This window comes from Thamnophis elegans, chromosome 8, assembly GCF_009769535.1.
Source record: "Thamnophis elegans isolate rThaEle1 chromosome 8, rThaEle1.pri, whole genome shotgun sequence".
Lineage (NCBI taxonomy): Eukaryota > Metazoa > Chordata > Lepidosauria > Squamata > Colubridae > Thamnophis > Thamnophis elegans.
The window spans coordinates 75055513-75072844 of NC_045548.1; the positions used below are offsets into that span (position 1 = coordinate 75055513).

General features: G+C 43.9%; 1 protein-coding gene across 1 annotated transcript; it reads right to left on the reverse strand.

Moving 5' to 3' along the window:
* Positions 1 to 7817: 7817 nt before the first annotated feature.
* Positions 7818 to 15698, reverse strand: LOC116512146 (proto-oncogene Mas-like). The gene is made up of 4 exons (XM_032222451.1): positions 15610 to 15698; positions 12688 to 12783; positions 11730 to 11784; positions 7818 to 9822 (listed from the first exon to the last, which is right to left on the reverse strand). The coding sequence occupies exons 2-4, from the start codon at positions 12713 to 12715 to the stop codon at positions 8793 to 8795; spliced, it is 1113 nt and encodes a 370-aa protein (XP_032078342.1). The 5' UTR covers positions 12716 to 12783; positions 15610 to 15698; the 3' UTR covers positions 7818 to 8792.
* Positions 15699 to 17332: the final 1634 nt, after the last annotated feature.

The following is a 17332-nucleotide window of genomic DNA, read 5'->3' on the forward strand; positions in this document are numbered from 1 at the left end:
AGTACTTCGGAGAACTGGGAAATACCACCTCTGTCTGGCCCTGCCCCCGAGTCCCAGGTGATTGGGAGGAAATGGAGATTTTGCAGTGTCCTTCCCCTCCCACGCCCACTAAGCCAGGCCACACCCATCAAGCCGCAGCCACAAAACCAGTAGTAACATTTTTTGAATCCTACCACTGCTGTTGAGGCGACTTGATGAAACAACTTGTGGATGAAAGGAGTTAAACTTTTCTTCAATTTTGGTAATTAACAATGAGAAGCTAAATGAATGGTTTTCCTTATCTTTACATTTCTGCGCCTGATGTTTGCTCACCTGCAGGCACAATTCAAAATGCTCCAAACATTGTTTCAACTGCTTTGATGTTCCTAGGCGTTTTATCCTCATTGTCAGACACCCAGCAAAGTTCATTTACTAGTGAGAATTGATCAGTGATTCTGAAAACCTGATTCTGTGTTAGCATCCATACTAGCAGGGCATCCACCCGGGTCTTATTGTATTTGGGTCTGTTCCCATGTATGATTGAGATTGTCTTGGCAATATTTCGGCGAGGTCTCACTCGCCATCCTCAGGCTGGTGTTTTTGGCTTAAAGTGTGGCTGGAGCTGCATACCTACAGCTGTGAAAATCTACGAAAACATACACACACACACACACACACACACACACATATACATACATAGACACATATATATATACACATACATACATACATACACATACATACACACGCACACGTTTTTGTAGATGTTCCCGTGTAAGATGTCAATATATATCTATCTATATCCTTCTCTCTCTCTCTCTTTCTCTCTCTCTCTCTATATAGATAGATAGATAGATAGATAGATAGATAGATAGATAGATAGATAGATAGATATAGATATTTGTATCTATATATCTAGATCTATATATCTATATCATCTATATCTTTCTATCTATCTATCTATCTATCTATCTATCTATCTATCTATCTATCTATCTATCTATCTATCTATCTATCCTGTATCTATCTCTTCTATCTATCTATCTATCTATCTATCTATCTATCTATCTATCTATCTATCTATCTATCTATCTATCTATGCTTCATTGATATGTCATTCATGTTTAAAGATATATTTCACAGTTCATTTCAATTTTAAGGAGACCAATTTGGATTTAATTAAAACTGTAGTCATCTATTTTTCTGGTTTGTATTTTCTATTTGTATCTGTTGTTAGTCATTTTGAATGTTGAATAAACAGAAAGAAAGGATGTAAATGTAGCAAATAAATTAATAAGAAATAACTATTTGTAGACTAGACTAGACTAGAATTCTTTATTGGCCAAGTGGAGACCCAAGGAATTTGTCTTTGGTGTATAAGCTTTCAGTGTAAAAATACAAGATGCATTCGAAGTCATGTGTTTGCAATCATGTGTTTGCCTCTGGCCCCTGAGATCCACATTTCAAAGAAAGGATGGAAGGCAGAGTCAGCTTTGAGCCTGGTGAGATTCGAACTGCCAAATTACAAGCAGCTGGTAGTAAGTAGCCTGCAGTACTGCATTCTAACCACTGCGCCACTGCCAACCCAGTAAATGCTGGATTATTCCCACTTTTCTTTTTTACCTGCCAAGAATGATCTTCCTCTTCTTTGAAATTACTTTTCTATTACTCCAAGATTGTGGCCAGAGAGATCATATAATACTTTGCCCGCTGTACTCAATTCTCTCTTGGTGAAAACCAAGTAGGGGGAACTGAGAAAAATATCACCCCCAAGTTCTTTTTAAATGGATTTTTTGTTTAAAAAAAAAGGTTGGCTAGGATTAGTACATGGGGAAGGGGTTTAAGATGAGAGACAACGTAAGTGTAGTGCAAATTTAGACGAATCTCTAATCTTCCACTCCACGGTAAAGTGATTAGGAAGTTGGTGGGCTCACAGCTCCAGCTTGACTTTAATAATACTGATTTTCCTGGTGCCTTTTCAATGGGATTTCATTCAGAATATGATTTTAACATTGCTTTAGGTCAGATTGTACATATTTAGTGGTAAAGTTTAAGAAAGTGAGGTCAAAAATCCAAGGCATTATGAGGTAACTTTAGAGAGAGAGTTAAAATATAAGAGAAAGAGGTTAAAGTGTGATTGGAGAGACAAGGAATGTAAGAGAGCCGAGGTGGCGCAGTGGTTAGGGTGCAGTACTGCAGGCCACTTCAGCTGACTGTTATCTGCAATTCGGAGGTTCAAATCTCACCGGCTCAAGGTTGACTCAGCCTTCCATCCTTCCGAGGTGGGTGAAATGAGGACACAAACTGTGGGGGCAATATGCTGACTCTGTAAACCGCTTAGAGAGGGCTGAAAGCCCTATGAAGCGGTATATAAGTCTAACTGCTATTGCTATTAAAAAAAACCTGCGTAAAAAGTTTAAAATCACCTCTTTTTTTAAAAAAAAAATTCTTGCAACTTTTGTTTCCTTGTTATATGTTTCCCTATAGTTATGTTTAATTTAAAGAAATGTTTTAATAAAAATCAGAGGGAGAGAGAGGGAGGGAGGGGGAGGGAGGGAGAGGAAGAGAGAAGAATAGATTTTAATAATTAAAAACTTTTTAACAGGCCTCAGTATTTCATGCCCCTCACTTTGGTTCTATCCTCTTAGAAGCTTCCTCCAGCCAGATGATAGAATAGAATATAAAATTGAATATTTTTTATTGGCCAAGTATGATTGGACACAGAAGGAATTTGTCTGTGGTCTATAAACTCTCAGTGTGCATACAAACAAACAAAATATTGATTTAATCATAAGACAGTAATAGGAGAAGATAACAGAAAACATGAGAAGGATAATAGTCATACAGCACTGCAACATGGGTAAATATCTTTAGGCATGTGACAGGGCTATGGGAATTAGGTGTTAGCAGAGTGATGGCATGGGAGAGGGAACTAACTCAGTGTCTAGTTGTTTTGGCATGCAATGCCCTATAGTGGAAGAGGAGGAGGAGGAGGAGGAGGAGGAGGAGGAGGAATGGTCTTGTCTAATCTGACTTTAGGATTCTCCTTTTCTCCTAGTTTATTCTCAGGTCCCACTGGGGCATCTCCTAGTTCCATGATGCTGAACCTATGGCAGAGCCCTCTCTGCAGGCACCCCAGCCGTCGCCCCAGCTCAACCCCACTGTGCATGCACGCACACTTCCTGCTGCGCAGCTGATTTTCAGGTCTCTGCTGCGCATGTGTGGGGTGCAGCGTGCCCCCTCCCTCCGCAGCCCATTTATGCTCCCAGGAGGCTAGAGGGAGGCCTGTTAGGCCCAAAACAGGGTGCAGGGGCATGCATGCATGTGCGGGGGGAGCACGGGGTGGTGGTGCCATGTGCACATTGTATTATGGGTGCGGGCTTTTGGCATGTAAAGACAAAAAGGTTAGCCATCATTGTCCTAGTTGAAAATCAGGCAAAAGAGCCATGAGTTGCCAGGAGCAACTTTTATGGCATTTTCCTACACCTTTTTATCAGATCAGTTAAAACTTAACAACTGCATTTATGGAAGACGCTGAACCTGGTTTCCTCCTTCCTTTTCTGTTCTTTTTTCTTTCTTTCCTGTTTATTCTTTTTTCTTTTCTGCATTCTTTCTTCCTTTTTTCTTCTTTCCTTTTTCCCTTTTTCTTCCTTCCCTTTTTCTTCTTTCCTCTTTTCTTATTTCTTTCTCTTTCCTTCTTTCCTTACCCCTTTTTTCTTCTTTCCTTCCCTTTTCCTTTTCTCCTGTCCCTATCCTTTCCCCATCCCCTCCCCCTTTCCCTTTCTATTCCCTTCCCTTCCCTTTGCGGGATGCCTCCAGGGAGCCCCCCTCCCCCTCCCAGGTCTTAGTTTCTTGTTACTGTCTGCCGCAACTTCCATCAGATCTGGTCTCTAACTGGTTCTTCCCAATGAGCACCTTTGCAAGCCCACCTGCATTGTCCATACTTGGGAATGACTCTTCCTCTTTCTCCCTCTTCCTGCTCCTCCATTTACATTTGGGCAAAAGTCCTTTCAGTCCCTCTATAGCCCAACCCATTGTGCAACTTCAGATAACAGTAAGTTGGCCAAGTCCTTTCAACAAGGCACTTCCTTTAAATGAGGCTGTTGATAGTCTGGAAAGTGAGCTCCATGGATGTATTTTTTCGCTTGGGTGGGTTGGGGGGACGACGACCAGGATAATGGCTGACAGTGTTGACACTAAACAAATTAACCACATGAAATTTGCCCTCTCCCATTTGCTAAATGCACTTAAAAGTTCAGTATTTACTGACTAAACCACATTTCTTAAACTGTGGCTTAACATCTCTCTGTGGTCCCCCACGACCTGCCCCTCCCAGGCTCCAGATCTAGAATATTATCCCAAAGAGCATTAAAACGTTATTGATTCCAAGTTTCAACTTGATGATCCAAGTTCTCTACGTGGTGCACGACAAAACTTTTTTTAAACTGTACAATAAAAGCAAGAAAGTGCAACATAAAGCTGCCATGTGAACTAGGCAGCTTCCAAGAGAGCCATTCCAAATTAAATCAAAGTCAAAGTGGATTCAAAAAGCCCAGAAAATATTCTTTTTATATATTTATTTAATGCGTTGCAAAGATGTGAAGTTTGTACAAACAAAATAAAATATATTTTTTAAAAAACAAAAAGCCCAGGAAAATAGAAAAATTCAATTCAATTTATTAAATTTATATGCCGCCCTTTCCCCCCCCCCCCCCGAAGGGGACTCAGGAAAAAGCCCAGGATAATAGAAAAATCTTCACCTGGAGACGAAAAGAGGCGAAGGGGAGACTTTCTGGGGAGGAAACTCCATTAACAGGGAAAGAAGAAGAAAAAAGCGCCCAAGGGGAAAGAAAGAAAAAAGAACAGGAACGTAAATGTCCCCTTTTAAAACCTCCGTTGGGGCGACCGGCGTCCGTCCTCTGCGGTGGGAAAACTCAGCCAGGCTTTGACGAGGCCGTTCTATTCCTTCGCTCCCACAAGAACCGTCCCAGATACGGAAACGGTGGTGGATGACGGTCGTTGCTCTTCAGAATCCAGAGTTTCTCCACCTTGAACATCTGGCCTCCGTCTCGTTAGCGCAGCTGCCTGGCGATCCTGAAGGCGGGGCGCTCCGGAGCCAGAGACCCTCCAAACCTCTCGTCCAGAAGGGCGTCTTCCAAAGCCCCTCCGGGAAGGTGCTCCGTTCATTGCCAGCCGGAAAGCGCCGCTTCCAAAGCATCTTTCCAAGGCGGCCGTCCGGATTTCCCCCGCGACGGCGGCCCAGCTGCAGCCGAGGAGGCTTCCTCGCCCAAGTGGCGCAAGAAGGACCGGGGCTGGTTTATAAGGCAGCGCAGGAAGCCCGGCCTCCCTTTGCCTCCAAGCAATAGTCAGCTTCCACCACCGCGTCCTTTGCACGCCTGGGGAGACCCAGCCTTTCTCCTGCCCGCCAGGCTTCCGCTCCTGAACCCTGGAAAGGCAGCTTTGACTCCGCCCGGACGGTCTGCAAAAGGGGAAGCGCTTTGCCTGCCGCGGAATCCCGGCTCCTGCGTTCCCACGACACGGGGCGTCACGGACTAGCCCCCTTCTCCCTCCCCTCTGCCCGTTGCGATCCTCAGTCTTGGCCGCGGAGGCGTCGGGAGCACCCGGGCGAAGGGAGGGGGCGTTCTGGGTCAGGGTCTCGTGAGAATGCCGCTCAGGGTTGGACTTCCCGGTCGGGTTCCGCAGAGACCCAGCTCTGCTTCGGGCGAGGTTGGAAGAGCTGGAGGTTTTAAAGGCTGGAAGCTGCCGTGGGCTGGGATGGAGGCCGTCGAGGCTTCTCGGCGATGGTGCAAAGCAAGGAGTGTGGTTGTGTCACTGAACCACGTGCGGCTCTCGGTGTTGTCTGAGCTCGGTGGTTTTCTTGCAGGCGTTTCCTTACTCAGACTAGGTAACGTCATCAGTGCCAGTGAGGATGGGGTTGGCTTCCAGTTTGTACCCTAGTTCCTTGCCCAGAATGTAAACTGAGAGCAAACCCCATTCCCCCACCCCAGCACTGATGACGTCACCTAGATCTTCTCTGTGTCATGTAATATATGCGGGTATATGCATCATTTTGTATTTATTTATTTTGTCTGTTTATGTTGTATATACTGGAGGTGGTGACCCTTTGAGAGCTGTATGCAATGAAATTTCACTTTAATGTATGCTGATTCATATACATTCAAAGTGACAATAAAGTTGTTCTCTTCTCTTCTGCATTCCATTTCATATTCTATTCTATTCTATTCTATTCTATTCTATTCTATTCTGCATTCCATTCCATTCCATATTCTGTTCTATTCTATCTGCATTCCATTCCATATTCTGTTCTATTCTATCTGCATTCCATTCCATATTCTGTTCTATTCTGTTCTATTCTATTCTATTCTATTCTGCATTCCATTCCATTCCATATTCTGTTCTATTCTATTCTGCATTCCATTCCATTCCATATTCTGTTCTATTCTATTCTATCTGCATTCCATTTCATGTTCTACTCTACTTTACTCTACTCTACTCTGCATTCCATTCTATATCCTATGCTATGCTATGCTATGCTATGCTATGCTATGCTATGCTATGCTATCCTAATAATGAAATGTCTGCAAGGAAAGCAACCCAGCTCAGAGACCCCCCAAGGGACCCACCCATTTCAACCCAGCAGGGCTGGTCAGACCCTTTTGTGAGGGCACCAAGCTTACTTAGGATCGCTTTATCTATCCCAAAAGTAGTGCTGTCTCTTTGGGCTTATTTGATTCACCTGGAGTTGCTTTGGAGCAGGGGTGCCTCAGCCACTGGGACCCCACAGTCCAGGCCAGCCTGCTTGCTTCCCCAAGGGGCACTTACCTTCTCTTTGTGGCTACTGCTGATGTTCTTGCTCTCCTTGGCCAGGTTGCTCATGGTGTGTGCCAGTGTTGTGGCCCGCTGGTGGCCAGTGGAGCTGGCAGCAGAGTCAGACAGTGAGGACTTTGGGGAGGAACATGGGCCAGTCCTGGGCCGAGGGAAGCTCAGATGTGGGCTCCATATCAGAGGCAGAGAGGGAGCGAGACAGCAGTGAGGCAGAGGAGCAGCTGGAGCCTGTTCCCTGTGTGCCCATGCGCAGAGCTGCCAGAAGGCAAGAACAACTAAGAAAGCAGGGTCGACTTGGGAGTAAAACCACACCTTGGAGGTGATTGGCCCCTCCCATAGGAAACAAAAGAGGAACAAATGGAGCTCGGGAAGAACACATCTGCTGCCCTTTCGTCACCCCCTTGTCTCCTCCTCCTGATCTCTCCTGGTGGTCTCCCATCCTATCACTGAAGATGCTTTGGTTACAAAGCCAGGTCTCCTTGTGTTGAGAGAGAATGGGCCTTCTGCTGACCTACATACTTTGCCCTCCCGCTGTTCTGACCTAGGATTCCTTAAAAAGCATGAAGCAAAGTCTTGGTCCTGGCAAAACCTCTTTTATTTGCATGACTGTGAATTCCTTTCTTTCACAGTCAGCAAGGTTTGACAAATAGTCTTTCAGGGGAATATTTATCAACACGAACCTTATCTCGCTCAGAGAGCTGCCGGATAATTAGTTTTGAAATGCAGGGCAAGGCACCACTTGACACAGAGTCTCTAATAGTTACATGGTCTAAAATGCTCTGGAACCCAAACAATAACTGGATTGCAATCTCCTTTCAAATGAAAGTGGTTTATACATTACTAAATACACACACTGACAAAGATGCTAGATTTAAAAAGAGTGACTTTGTGTCCCAATGCAGCCACCACGAACTCCTAACGGAAACTTTTAATTTGGTCATAGGAGCAATCCATTAATAATTTTTTAAAATAAATTTTTATTCAACATTTTTCCAACATTAAAATCACAGTTACACTCCTGCAGCTTTCAATCAGGAGTTTTTTCTGCATGCATAATTCGTCTGAATCCTATACACTTTGTCTAATTCATTTTCCACTTCTTGCTTGTTTTTTTCCAGGGGTTCAGCCAAGAGTTCTGCCATTAATTTTGGAAGTTCTTCCTTACTTTCAACTATATTTTGGAATTGAAGATAAAATGTTGATTTCTCCATCTCTAAATTTATTATGGCTTTTTCCAGTTCTTTATTTACTGCTATCATTCTACTTTCTATTTTATCTAATCTTTTTTCCGTTTGTTCCACTCTGTCTTCCCCTATTTTTATTTTTTGTTTATTTTGTGTCCATTAATAAATTATCTAGCTATATCCCAAGAGAAACAGAGAGATGATCTTCATAATAGGTCTAGGTAGAACCTCCATGGAGTACACATTGATCCGTGTTGAAGCCCAGACAACAACTGAGAGTGGGGAAGACAGCCAAGCAGATTATAGGAAGCTCATTTCATGTTATTCAGGATGCTGCATATGAGTACTATGTGGTTAGAGCTCGAAGCATTGTGAGAGACCCCCGACAACCACTTTATGGTCTGTTTCTGTTGCTCCTCCATGGAGGGGGGAGCTTTCAAAATACTTATAGCAGGACTACTGTGATAGATTCTGTAACAATTTTGTTCTTTATCGCATCCATTTGTAAACTTGCAGAATTCTATTTTTGGCATGTATATGTATACATCCGAACTGGACTCTGTTATTCCTCTGTGCCATATATTATATGTAGGTATTGGCATATCATTATTATTTTATTTTTCAGATTACACTTTCAAAACTCTCTATATAGCAGTATTTTTCTGTTTACATTGGTTTTTTATTAGCTATTTTGTTTTGCAGATTCCATCAATTTTGTTTGTTCTCCTTGGATCCAGATATTATTTAAGGTTTAGAAAATGAATAAACCGTGATAGTGAGTATTTACAACTCGTATTCCTCCATAGTGTTTGAATCTTCTGGGCTGTCCTGCTCTTCCTTGAAGACTCTTTGCAGAGCCACCTTCAATGATGCTCTGGGCTTATCCTTTCCCGTCTTACTCCTTCCCACTAAGAAATAAAGGAGTGGGTTGATACTGCTGCTGAGAGCCGTACAACCTATCCCAACAGTCATGAGGATGGGATTATAGGAACCAAAATATTCAATGACATAAAAGACATTCATTGGGAGAGAAAGTAGGAGGAAGAAAAGGAGAGCCAGCAGGATGGTAGTGAGAAGTTTCCTTTGATTGTGTTGCGATTTAGACCTCACATGAATCCAGAGAGTCACAGTAGACACAACCATGAGAGGTGTACAAAGTAAACCATTCACAATCATCTGGTAAAGAAAACGTGACCTTCCAAAGCTTTCGGTCAGATACAGAATGAAGTGCACCGCAGAGAGCAGGAAGGAGAGGATCCAGATGTGGCCACAAACAAGGGAAGATAGATGTGGTGGACGATGGCAGCGATGCCAGAGAGGGAAAAGGACAGCCACACACCTGTCCAGGCTGATGGCTGTCAGCAAAAACTGGCTGGCAGAATAGGTGAAGAAAAATAACTCAAAAAATAAGAAGAAAAAGGTTCTGACAGTGTAAGTTCGTTGACCCAGAGATAACACTGCCACAAAGATTGCTGAAATAATGAGGGATACAAGGACCCCAAAATCAGCAATGGAGAGATTCAGGATGAAAGTGGTGAAAGGATTCCTCTTAATGCGATGGGCTAGGAGGTAAATTGTTCTTCCATTTCCCACCAGGCCTAATATGCAGATAATGACAATGACACCATTAGAAAGGTTTCGTGTTAAGTTGTTGTGCAGTTGCTCATATGGGTAAGGATAAATTTCTTCTATTCTGGTAATATTGGAAACAATTTCCACAATTTCTGTTGTATTGAAAGAAGTGCTGACAAGTTCAGGATCACTCACATTAGGTTGAGGAATATACCAAATGATTTTTTCCGGCTCAAGTATCCTGATAATGAAAAGATACCAAAAGAAAATCAGTCCTTCTAACAGAAATGTATATACATGCATGCACACATACACACACACACAGTTTTTTTTAAAAACTTACATCAATATTTTTTTCAGTCTTTGGAGTATCCATATGGGGCAATATAAAAGGAAAAAAGAATAACATCACATAGTTGTATACTATAGGCCCATGATGGTGAACCTATGGCTTGCGTGCCAAAAATGGCACATGGAGCCATGTTACCTGGCACATGTGGTGTTGCCTGTTCCTCTTTGGGGTTTCTGGGGTGCATGCATGCACAATGATCAGCTGGCCTTTTTGTGTGTGGAAGTGCCAGAAACTGAAAGAGCTGGACTTCCATTTTCCTGCAGGAGGATTCATGCTGGACAGCTGATCGTCACGTGCGCATGCGCTCCAGAAACGGAAACATTAGATGGCCGACATGCATGGAAGCACCAGAAACTGGAAGTTCATTTTTGGGCATGTGCATGCGCCTTGAGCAGCTCCTCTTCCAGATTGTGGCCCGGATGAGCGCACGTGCTTCCTTTTTGGCACTCGGTGCTCAAAAGGTTTGCCATCACTGCTATAGGCCACCTAACCAAGCAGAAGAAATAGATGAACTTTTTGCCAAAGGTTTTGCCGAAAGTTAACAAATGTGTGTAAAGAACATACCACAGGAGTAGTGTTGAATTTTAATTACCTAGACATTAACTTGGAGAGAAAACAGGGGTGAAATTCAGCAGGTTCTGACAGGTTCTGGAGAACCAGTTTTTTGAGTAGTTTGGAAAACCGGCAAACACCACCTCTGGCTGGCCCCAGAGAGGGGTGGGAATGGAGATTATGCTATATCCTTCCTCTGTCCTGCCCACCAAGCCACACTCACAAATCCGGTAGTAAAAAATTTCACTATTAGACAAACTCGTTCTCTAAGAAAACCTGTACCTTGTCTACCCCCTGCACCAGGTGTGAAATCCAGCAGGTTCTGAAAGGTTCTGGAGAACTGGTTGCGGAAATTTTGAGTCATTCAGAGAATCGGCAAATGCCACATCTGGCTGACCCCAGAGTGGGGTGGTGTTGTGACTCAGCAGATGTCTTCTGTGAGTCTTTTCGGGATATAAGATTCATTATGCAGCTGGGGCTTGTTAGGGGCAGGTTTTGGAGATAAAAGGACGGATGCTGCCATGCCCTAGTCGCAGGAGTCAACGTTCCTTCGTTCATTCCTTGGTTCGTACAACATTGCTTGATCATCAGTCATGGTTTATGTAAGATACACTTGGATAAGTGTTTTGTGTTTCCTGTAACCCTGATTCAAGGCTACACTTGGAGAAGTGCATTGCTTGTAAGAGTTGTTTTGTATTCTGTTATCTGCTTGAAAGAGACTATATTTCTGTTATTTTTGGGCTCGAAGCCAGTCTGAGCTGAGAACTGATAAAGAAATTTCCTTTTTAAGTTTGCCTGCTTGCCGTTTATTAACAAGCCGTGAAGGGGGGACAGAAAAGGTGGGAATGGAGGTTTTGCAATATCCTTCCCCTAGGAGTGGGGAGGAATGGAGATTTTGCAGTATCCTTCACCTGCCATGCCCACCAAGCCAAGCCACACTCACCAAGTCATGCCCACAGAACCAGTAGTAAAAACAAATTGAATTTCACCACTGCCCTACAATGAACACAAAAATCATCATTGGCTTTCTTAGGACTCTGAAGTATCTAGACATCCTCCCCACCCCACCCCCAAATGTGGATTAAGAGCAAGCTGAGTTGGGCAGCTTCCTTCATCCACAAGAGGTTTCCTTACCAGCAGCTGCAATGGGCAGAGAAGCAATTTTCCTTTTAGAGTGTTATGAAACAATTGGAAAATCACCTCCATTCCGGCAAAGAAAATATTTTATATTGTGATATTCTTACCCAAGAGAGTATTCATCCCACATGCCATTGCCGTCAAGAAGTTCACCAGCATTGTCTAAGGAAGAAATTAAAGTAAATAAAGATTATGAGGCAGCAAGAGAGAAAAAAATGCGAATATATTTTAGAATGTTCCTCCACACTGGTTTGTGTCTTTCTGAATGGGGGATTATCCCCCACCCCTGTGGTTGCTCAGATAGTATTAGCCAATATTCAATCTCTGTGGCTCTGTCTAAGATGCCCCAGAATATTTAACCTAATAATCAACTCAACGATGCTCATTTTGAAGAAGAAACCATTTCCCCCAATCTCGTTTTTGCTTCATTTTCAGAAATGCATCTGGGACTCCAATCACATTTTTTTCCTTAAAGTTCTCTTAAAGCGCATGGAGATTGACTTCATCTCTCATGTCCTCCAAAAGACAATTCTGGATGATCCTAGAGGAAATGGCAGGTGTCAGTGTGTTCGCATTCTTACATTACGTATGAAAGCTATATTATGAGAAATTCCCTCGGGAAAAACTTTGTGAATGGAGCAGAGGTGGTATTCAGCCTGTTCTGTCAAGTTCTGGAGAACCGGCAGTAGAAATTTTGAGTAGTTCAGAGAACCTGCAAATAGGCTGGCCCCGCCCCTGCTGCCTCCCAGCTGATCTTCTTTTGTTGCCCTGAACAGGAGAATAGAGCTGGAAAGCAGGTTAGTGGGAGGGGGAGGGAATAGGGATTTTGCAGTATCCTTCCCCTGTCATGCCCACAAAGCCATGCCCACAGGACCAGAATCCCACCACTGGAATGCACCCTTTGTGAATGTCTTCAATATGCCAACACAACTCCTAGCCTCAGGGGTTGATGGATCTTATGATTTAGTAATAGAGTTATACTTTTGGAATAAACGCACAAAGCATTATTAAACCCTTGAGGTTTTCATTTTCAGTTATATAATATAGTTTTCATGCTTTTCATACCTGCTGAGTGATAAAATTCTTGCTCCATTGTGCAAAATGTGTTGTTTATTTGCTAAGAAAGGTTCAATTCATTGGTCAGTTGGACAACCCGGGACACTGCAATTTAAATGGAAATATAATTAATAAAAGAAACTAAACTTGTGCGTACTTCTGATTGTCAAAATGGTGTGTTCTTGGGAAATTCAATTCGATGGAAGGCAGGTTGTTAGCCATTGTTTTTTCTGCAGTTCTAATTATCCATTGAAGTCTGTCTCTGTCTTGTTGGGTTTCAGAGCCAAACCAGACAGTTATAGAGGTGCAGATCACAGACTCAATGATTCCTGTGTAGAAGAGAATCAGCAGCTCTTTGGGCAGTTTGAACATTCTGAGTTGGCACAGAAAGAACATTCTTTGTTGAGCTTTTTTGATTACTTTTGTGATGTTAGGTGACCATTTTCAGTCTTGAGATATGATAGAACGTAGAAACAGTTTCTACTGTTGATACTTTATTGTCTAGTATTATAACAGGTGATAGGATAGGAGGGTTTCTGCCAAAATCTAACACCATTTCTATCATTTTGAGTCTATTTAGTTCAAGATTGTTCTCTTTGCACCACAAGGCTACCGTGTTTCCCTGAAAATACGACATGTCCTGCTAATAAGCCCAGGGCTGTTTTTTTGAGGTGGGTGTAAATATATGCCCTCCCACAAAAAATAAGCCCTAGTGAAAGGGTGCCATGAGATGTGCAGGAGGAGGCTCTTCCCTTCCCCTTCACCTCAGCGCTTCTCGGCTCCTTAATTAGATCAGTTGAGCCGATCCGGCTGCCATTCAAAAAACAGCAGATTTGTGGGTGCTGCTCACTCCGTGGCCTCCAGCAAGTGCGGCTGCTTTTGCCATCAATTACGGCCACAAAAGCAGCTGGAGGCCAAGTGATGCACCCCACGCGCCTTGCACCGGCCTTCCAAAGGGTACTGTAGCAGCAGTTATCCCCAATTTTTTATCCTTATTTCGTCCCGACCCACGTGGCTGTGTGAGCCACGTGGATCGGGACAAAATAAGGGTAAAAAAATTGTGGATAGCTGTTGCTACATTACCCTTCGGAAGGCCGGCTTGAGTCTCCTGCTGCAAAAGTGGCTGCGCCCAAGACTGCTTTTGGGAGAGGAGGCAAAGGGGAAGCAATCAGCTTCATCTTGCCCTTGCTCTCAGCCCCCCTTCGGCTGAGCTCAAGCAGAGGAGTGGCCCGCAGGGTTTCAGAAACAAAGTTGAGTCAGAGCAGGGAGGAATGTCCAGTGCGGCCCCAGCGCTCTTCTTTCCTTGTAAACGTAATCTTGGGAGTGGGAAACGGCATTCCTAGGAAGGGTGGGTATGTGGATATGTGTATAAAAAATAAAAACCAAGGGAGCCAGCAGCCACAGATTAAGAAGCTCTGTGAAACATTATGCCTACACGCAAAGTTTGGCAAGGGAGGGAGAAGAGATATTTCCCTCTCTTGGCAGTGTTTTGCTTGAAAATATTTGAGACTCAGCCAGAGAGAAGGAAGAATGAACCCTGCGAGGAGATGCTGCCGACACTGATGCCTGCAGAGACACAGACAGAGCAAAGTTCATTAACATGCGTCCTACTTGAGATTTGCAGCTCCGTCGTGTTCCTCACTGTTTTGTCCTGGGAAGTTGAACTCTCGAGATGTTTTTTTTACAGGGTGCTTCCCTGGACAAAACAGCAAGAGCTGTAAGACTTGGGTAGGATGCCTGTCTCACAGCCCAACTCCTCCGCCACCCCCACCCCAATGCTAACAGAATCCAGGCTGCTTCCCTTTCCCACCATCTCTTTAGCGAGAGGGGTGGCAAGTGGGGTGGGGGAGAAATGAGAGGTGTGAAGTGAGACATGGCTCCTCTTTCCAATTTTTTCCAATTTTAATAGATTTGTATGCCGCCCAATCCCGAAGGACTCCAGGCGGCTTACATAAAAACAGTTAAAAAGCATTTCAAAAAGTTTAAAGTACAGAACAAAGATGAGTTAAAGGAAGGCACAACATATACTCCATCTTAATGGGGCTGAAGATCAATCTAGATCAACAGCCCCAGGCCCGCCGGAACAGCCAGGTCTTAACAGACTTATGGAAGGCCAAGAGAGTGGGGAGGGTCCGGATCTCAGGGGGTAGATCGTTCCAAAGGGCCAGCTCTTGTCGTCTCTTCTCCTCCCCCTCGCCGAGCATGGCAGGCTTCCTCTGCAGCTTCCAAGCCGGGGCAGAGAATAGACAAAACGCTCACCCCTGGGAATGAATCAGACGCTTCACTGGAGAAACTGCCCCACGCCAACCCAGGCTTCCTAAATCTCCCACGCCCCAGATTGTTCCCCTTGCAAAGAAAGCCCAATCCGACGCAGGGCAGTGACAGGACACGTCAGAGCAGTGCCAGCCAGCCGCTCAGCCGGCGCAAAGAACAGGGAGGGGAGGCGATGGAGGCGACAGGACATGCAGTCCCATGCTTGCTGCCTCCTGCATCCCCCAAATAATAAGACACCCCTCCCCCGATAATAAGACCAAGGCCATATTTTGTGGGTCAATATAAAATAAATAAAATGTCTTCTTTTGGGGGAGACACGATAGTTGCTCCATTTCCCGTCTGAATGCAGATTCATCGTTGTCTCGAACGAGACCAATCACTGTTGTATCATCTGCAAACTTCAGTATTTTAACAAAGGGGTCTTTTGAGATGCAGTCATTGGTGTATAGAGAGAAGAGGAGAGGAGAGAGCACACAGCCCTGGGGGGCTCCTATTTATTGGAGAATGCTGGAAAAACAATTGCTGCTGAACTGAGTTCTGTTATTGGTCAGAGGATCCTTCAGCATTAGGTGATCCCATCCTGATGGTCCCCAGGTCCTACCCTGACCTCAAAAAGGAGAACTTTGAAAGTAACAGTTACAAAAACCCTAAGCTTACCTGATGATGCTAAGAATCTCCCAACAGAGCCAGCAAGGTCTCTTTCAGAATCTAAGGATATGAGCTCTTTTTCAATGGCTCCCGTTGGCCTCCACTCGATGCAGTTAGTTCCTGCTTCAGAGGAAGAAGAATTGAGCTGGACCAAGCTGCAAACTTTCTTAGAAATAAAAAACAAGACCTTACGTCATATGCATGTCTGGCTTTTTCAATTTTAAAGTGGAATCGCACACAAGTTCAAAGGAAGTGCTTGAAGATACCAACATATCACAAGGCGATAAGAGTTTTAAGGTCAGGGGTTGAGATTTGGTTTCCCACAAAGATTGATGGTCCAATAAATGAAGAGTAGCATTTAAAAATCTTTTTACTAGATTTTTGCCAAGTTGTTTATATGTGCAACAACGGAAGGAAGAGTTCATACCCCACAGTGGAAGTAATGAAATTTGAAAGTAAGATGATGATGAAATTGATTGCTCTGCTTAAAGACTATAATCTGAACAAGTTTCTTGTGGCTTGGCGATCCCTGCTTTCCGAGTTCATATATTATGCTAAGCCAAAGTGTGATTGTGGTTTGTAAAGAAGCCATGCTTATTAGATCAGCATATTCTGTGAAGCCAGAAAACTGAGTTTAACACCATCAACTCTGGTTTAGCACTCTGTGTGAACTCCCCTAAGGTAGTTTTAGAGATTCAGATACTTTGGTTGGTGTTCCCTCAAAGCAGAAGGTTTGTTGCCTCGCAGGCTATACTTAAATAAATAACACCAAAGGTGGAGATGAAATCCATTTTATTCTTTCCAGAGTAGGTCACTTGATGATTCCCAAATCAAAGGACCAGGGACAAACTTTCCAGCATTTTTATGCCCATGCTTGCAGAAAAAGCTTCATGGGATTTTAGAGATTATCAAAGCAACCACATCTAGCAGGCATTTCTGATCAGTGCAATCAGCATTTTTGATATCTCTTCTATCTCAGGAAGGCAGGAAAAATAAAGTTACATGTCTCGTGTCTCTCATCTACCAATTGCCTGTGTTTCCTGCAGCACCACAGCTGTAGCCCCTTAAATGACAGAGCAACAGAATAGCTTTTGCAGCCCAATCTGTCACTTTAGCTTTGCATGTGAACATTTTTCTCAGAAGGAGCATGGAAGGCCATTCGGAATATGACAATGGCTGAAAAGTTCAAAATGGCTGAATCAGTGTCATGGACCAGTTGAAGCTTCCAAGTACACTTCAAGGGCAGTCTCATGTAAGGTGCATTGTCGTAGTCCAGCCTGGAGTTCATGAGTGACCATGAGCAGGGCCTCATGGTCCAAGAATACATGCAATGGATACACGGCCTTAAGCTATGCAATGATGCTCCAAGGCTACAGTAGCTGTGGGTCAGTGGTGGGATTCAAACATTTTTATTGCCGGTTCTGTGGGCATGGCTTGGAGGGCATGGCAGGGGAAGAATACTGTAAAATCTCCATTTCCTTCCAATCAGCTGGGACTTGGGAGGCAGAGAATAGATGGGGGTGGGGCCAGTCAGAGGTGATACTTACCGGTTCTTCGAACAACTCAAAATTTCTGCTACCGGTTCTTCAGAACTAGTCAGATCCTGCTGAATACCACGTCTGGTGTGGATGCAGCTCCTCCCAGGTTGTCAGTTAGAGAGACAAATTTGTTATAGCCCTGTATCACGGATCTCAATTGCAAAACAGTTTTAGGTATGGTACCATCATTTTCA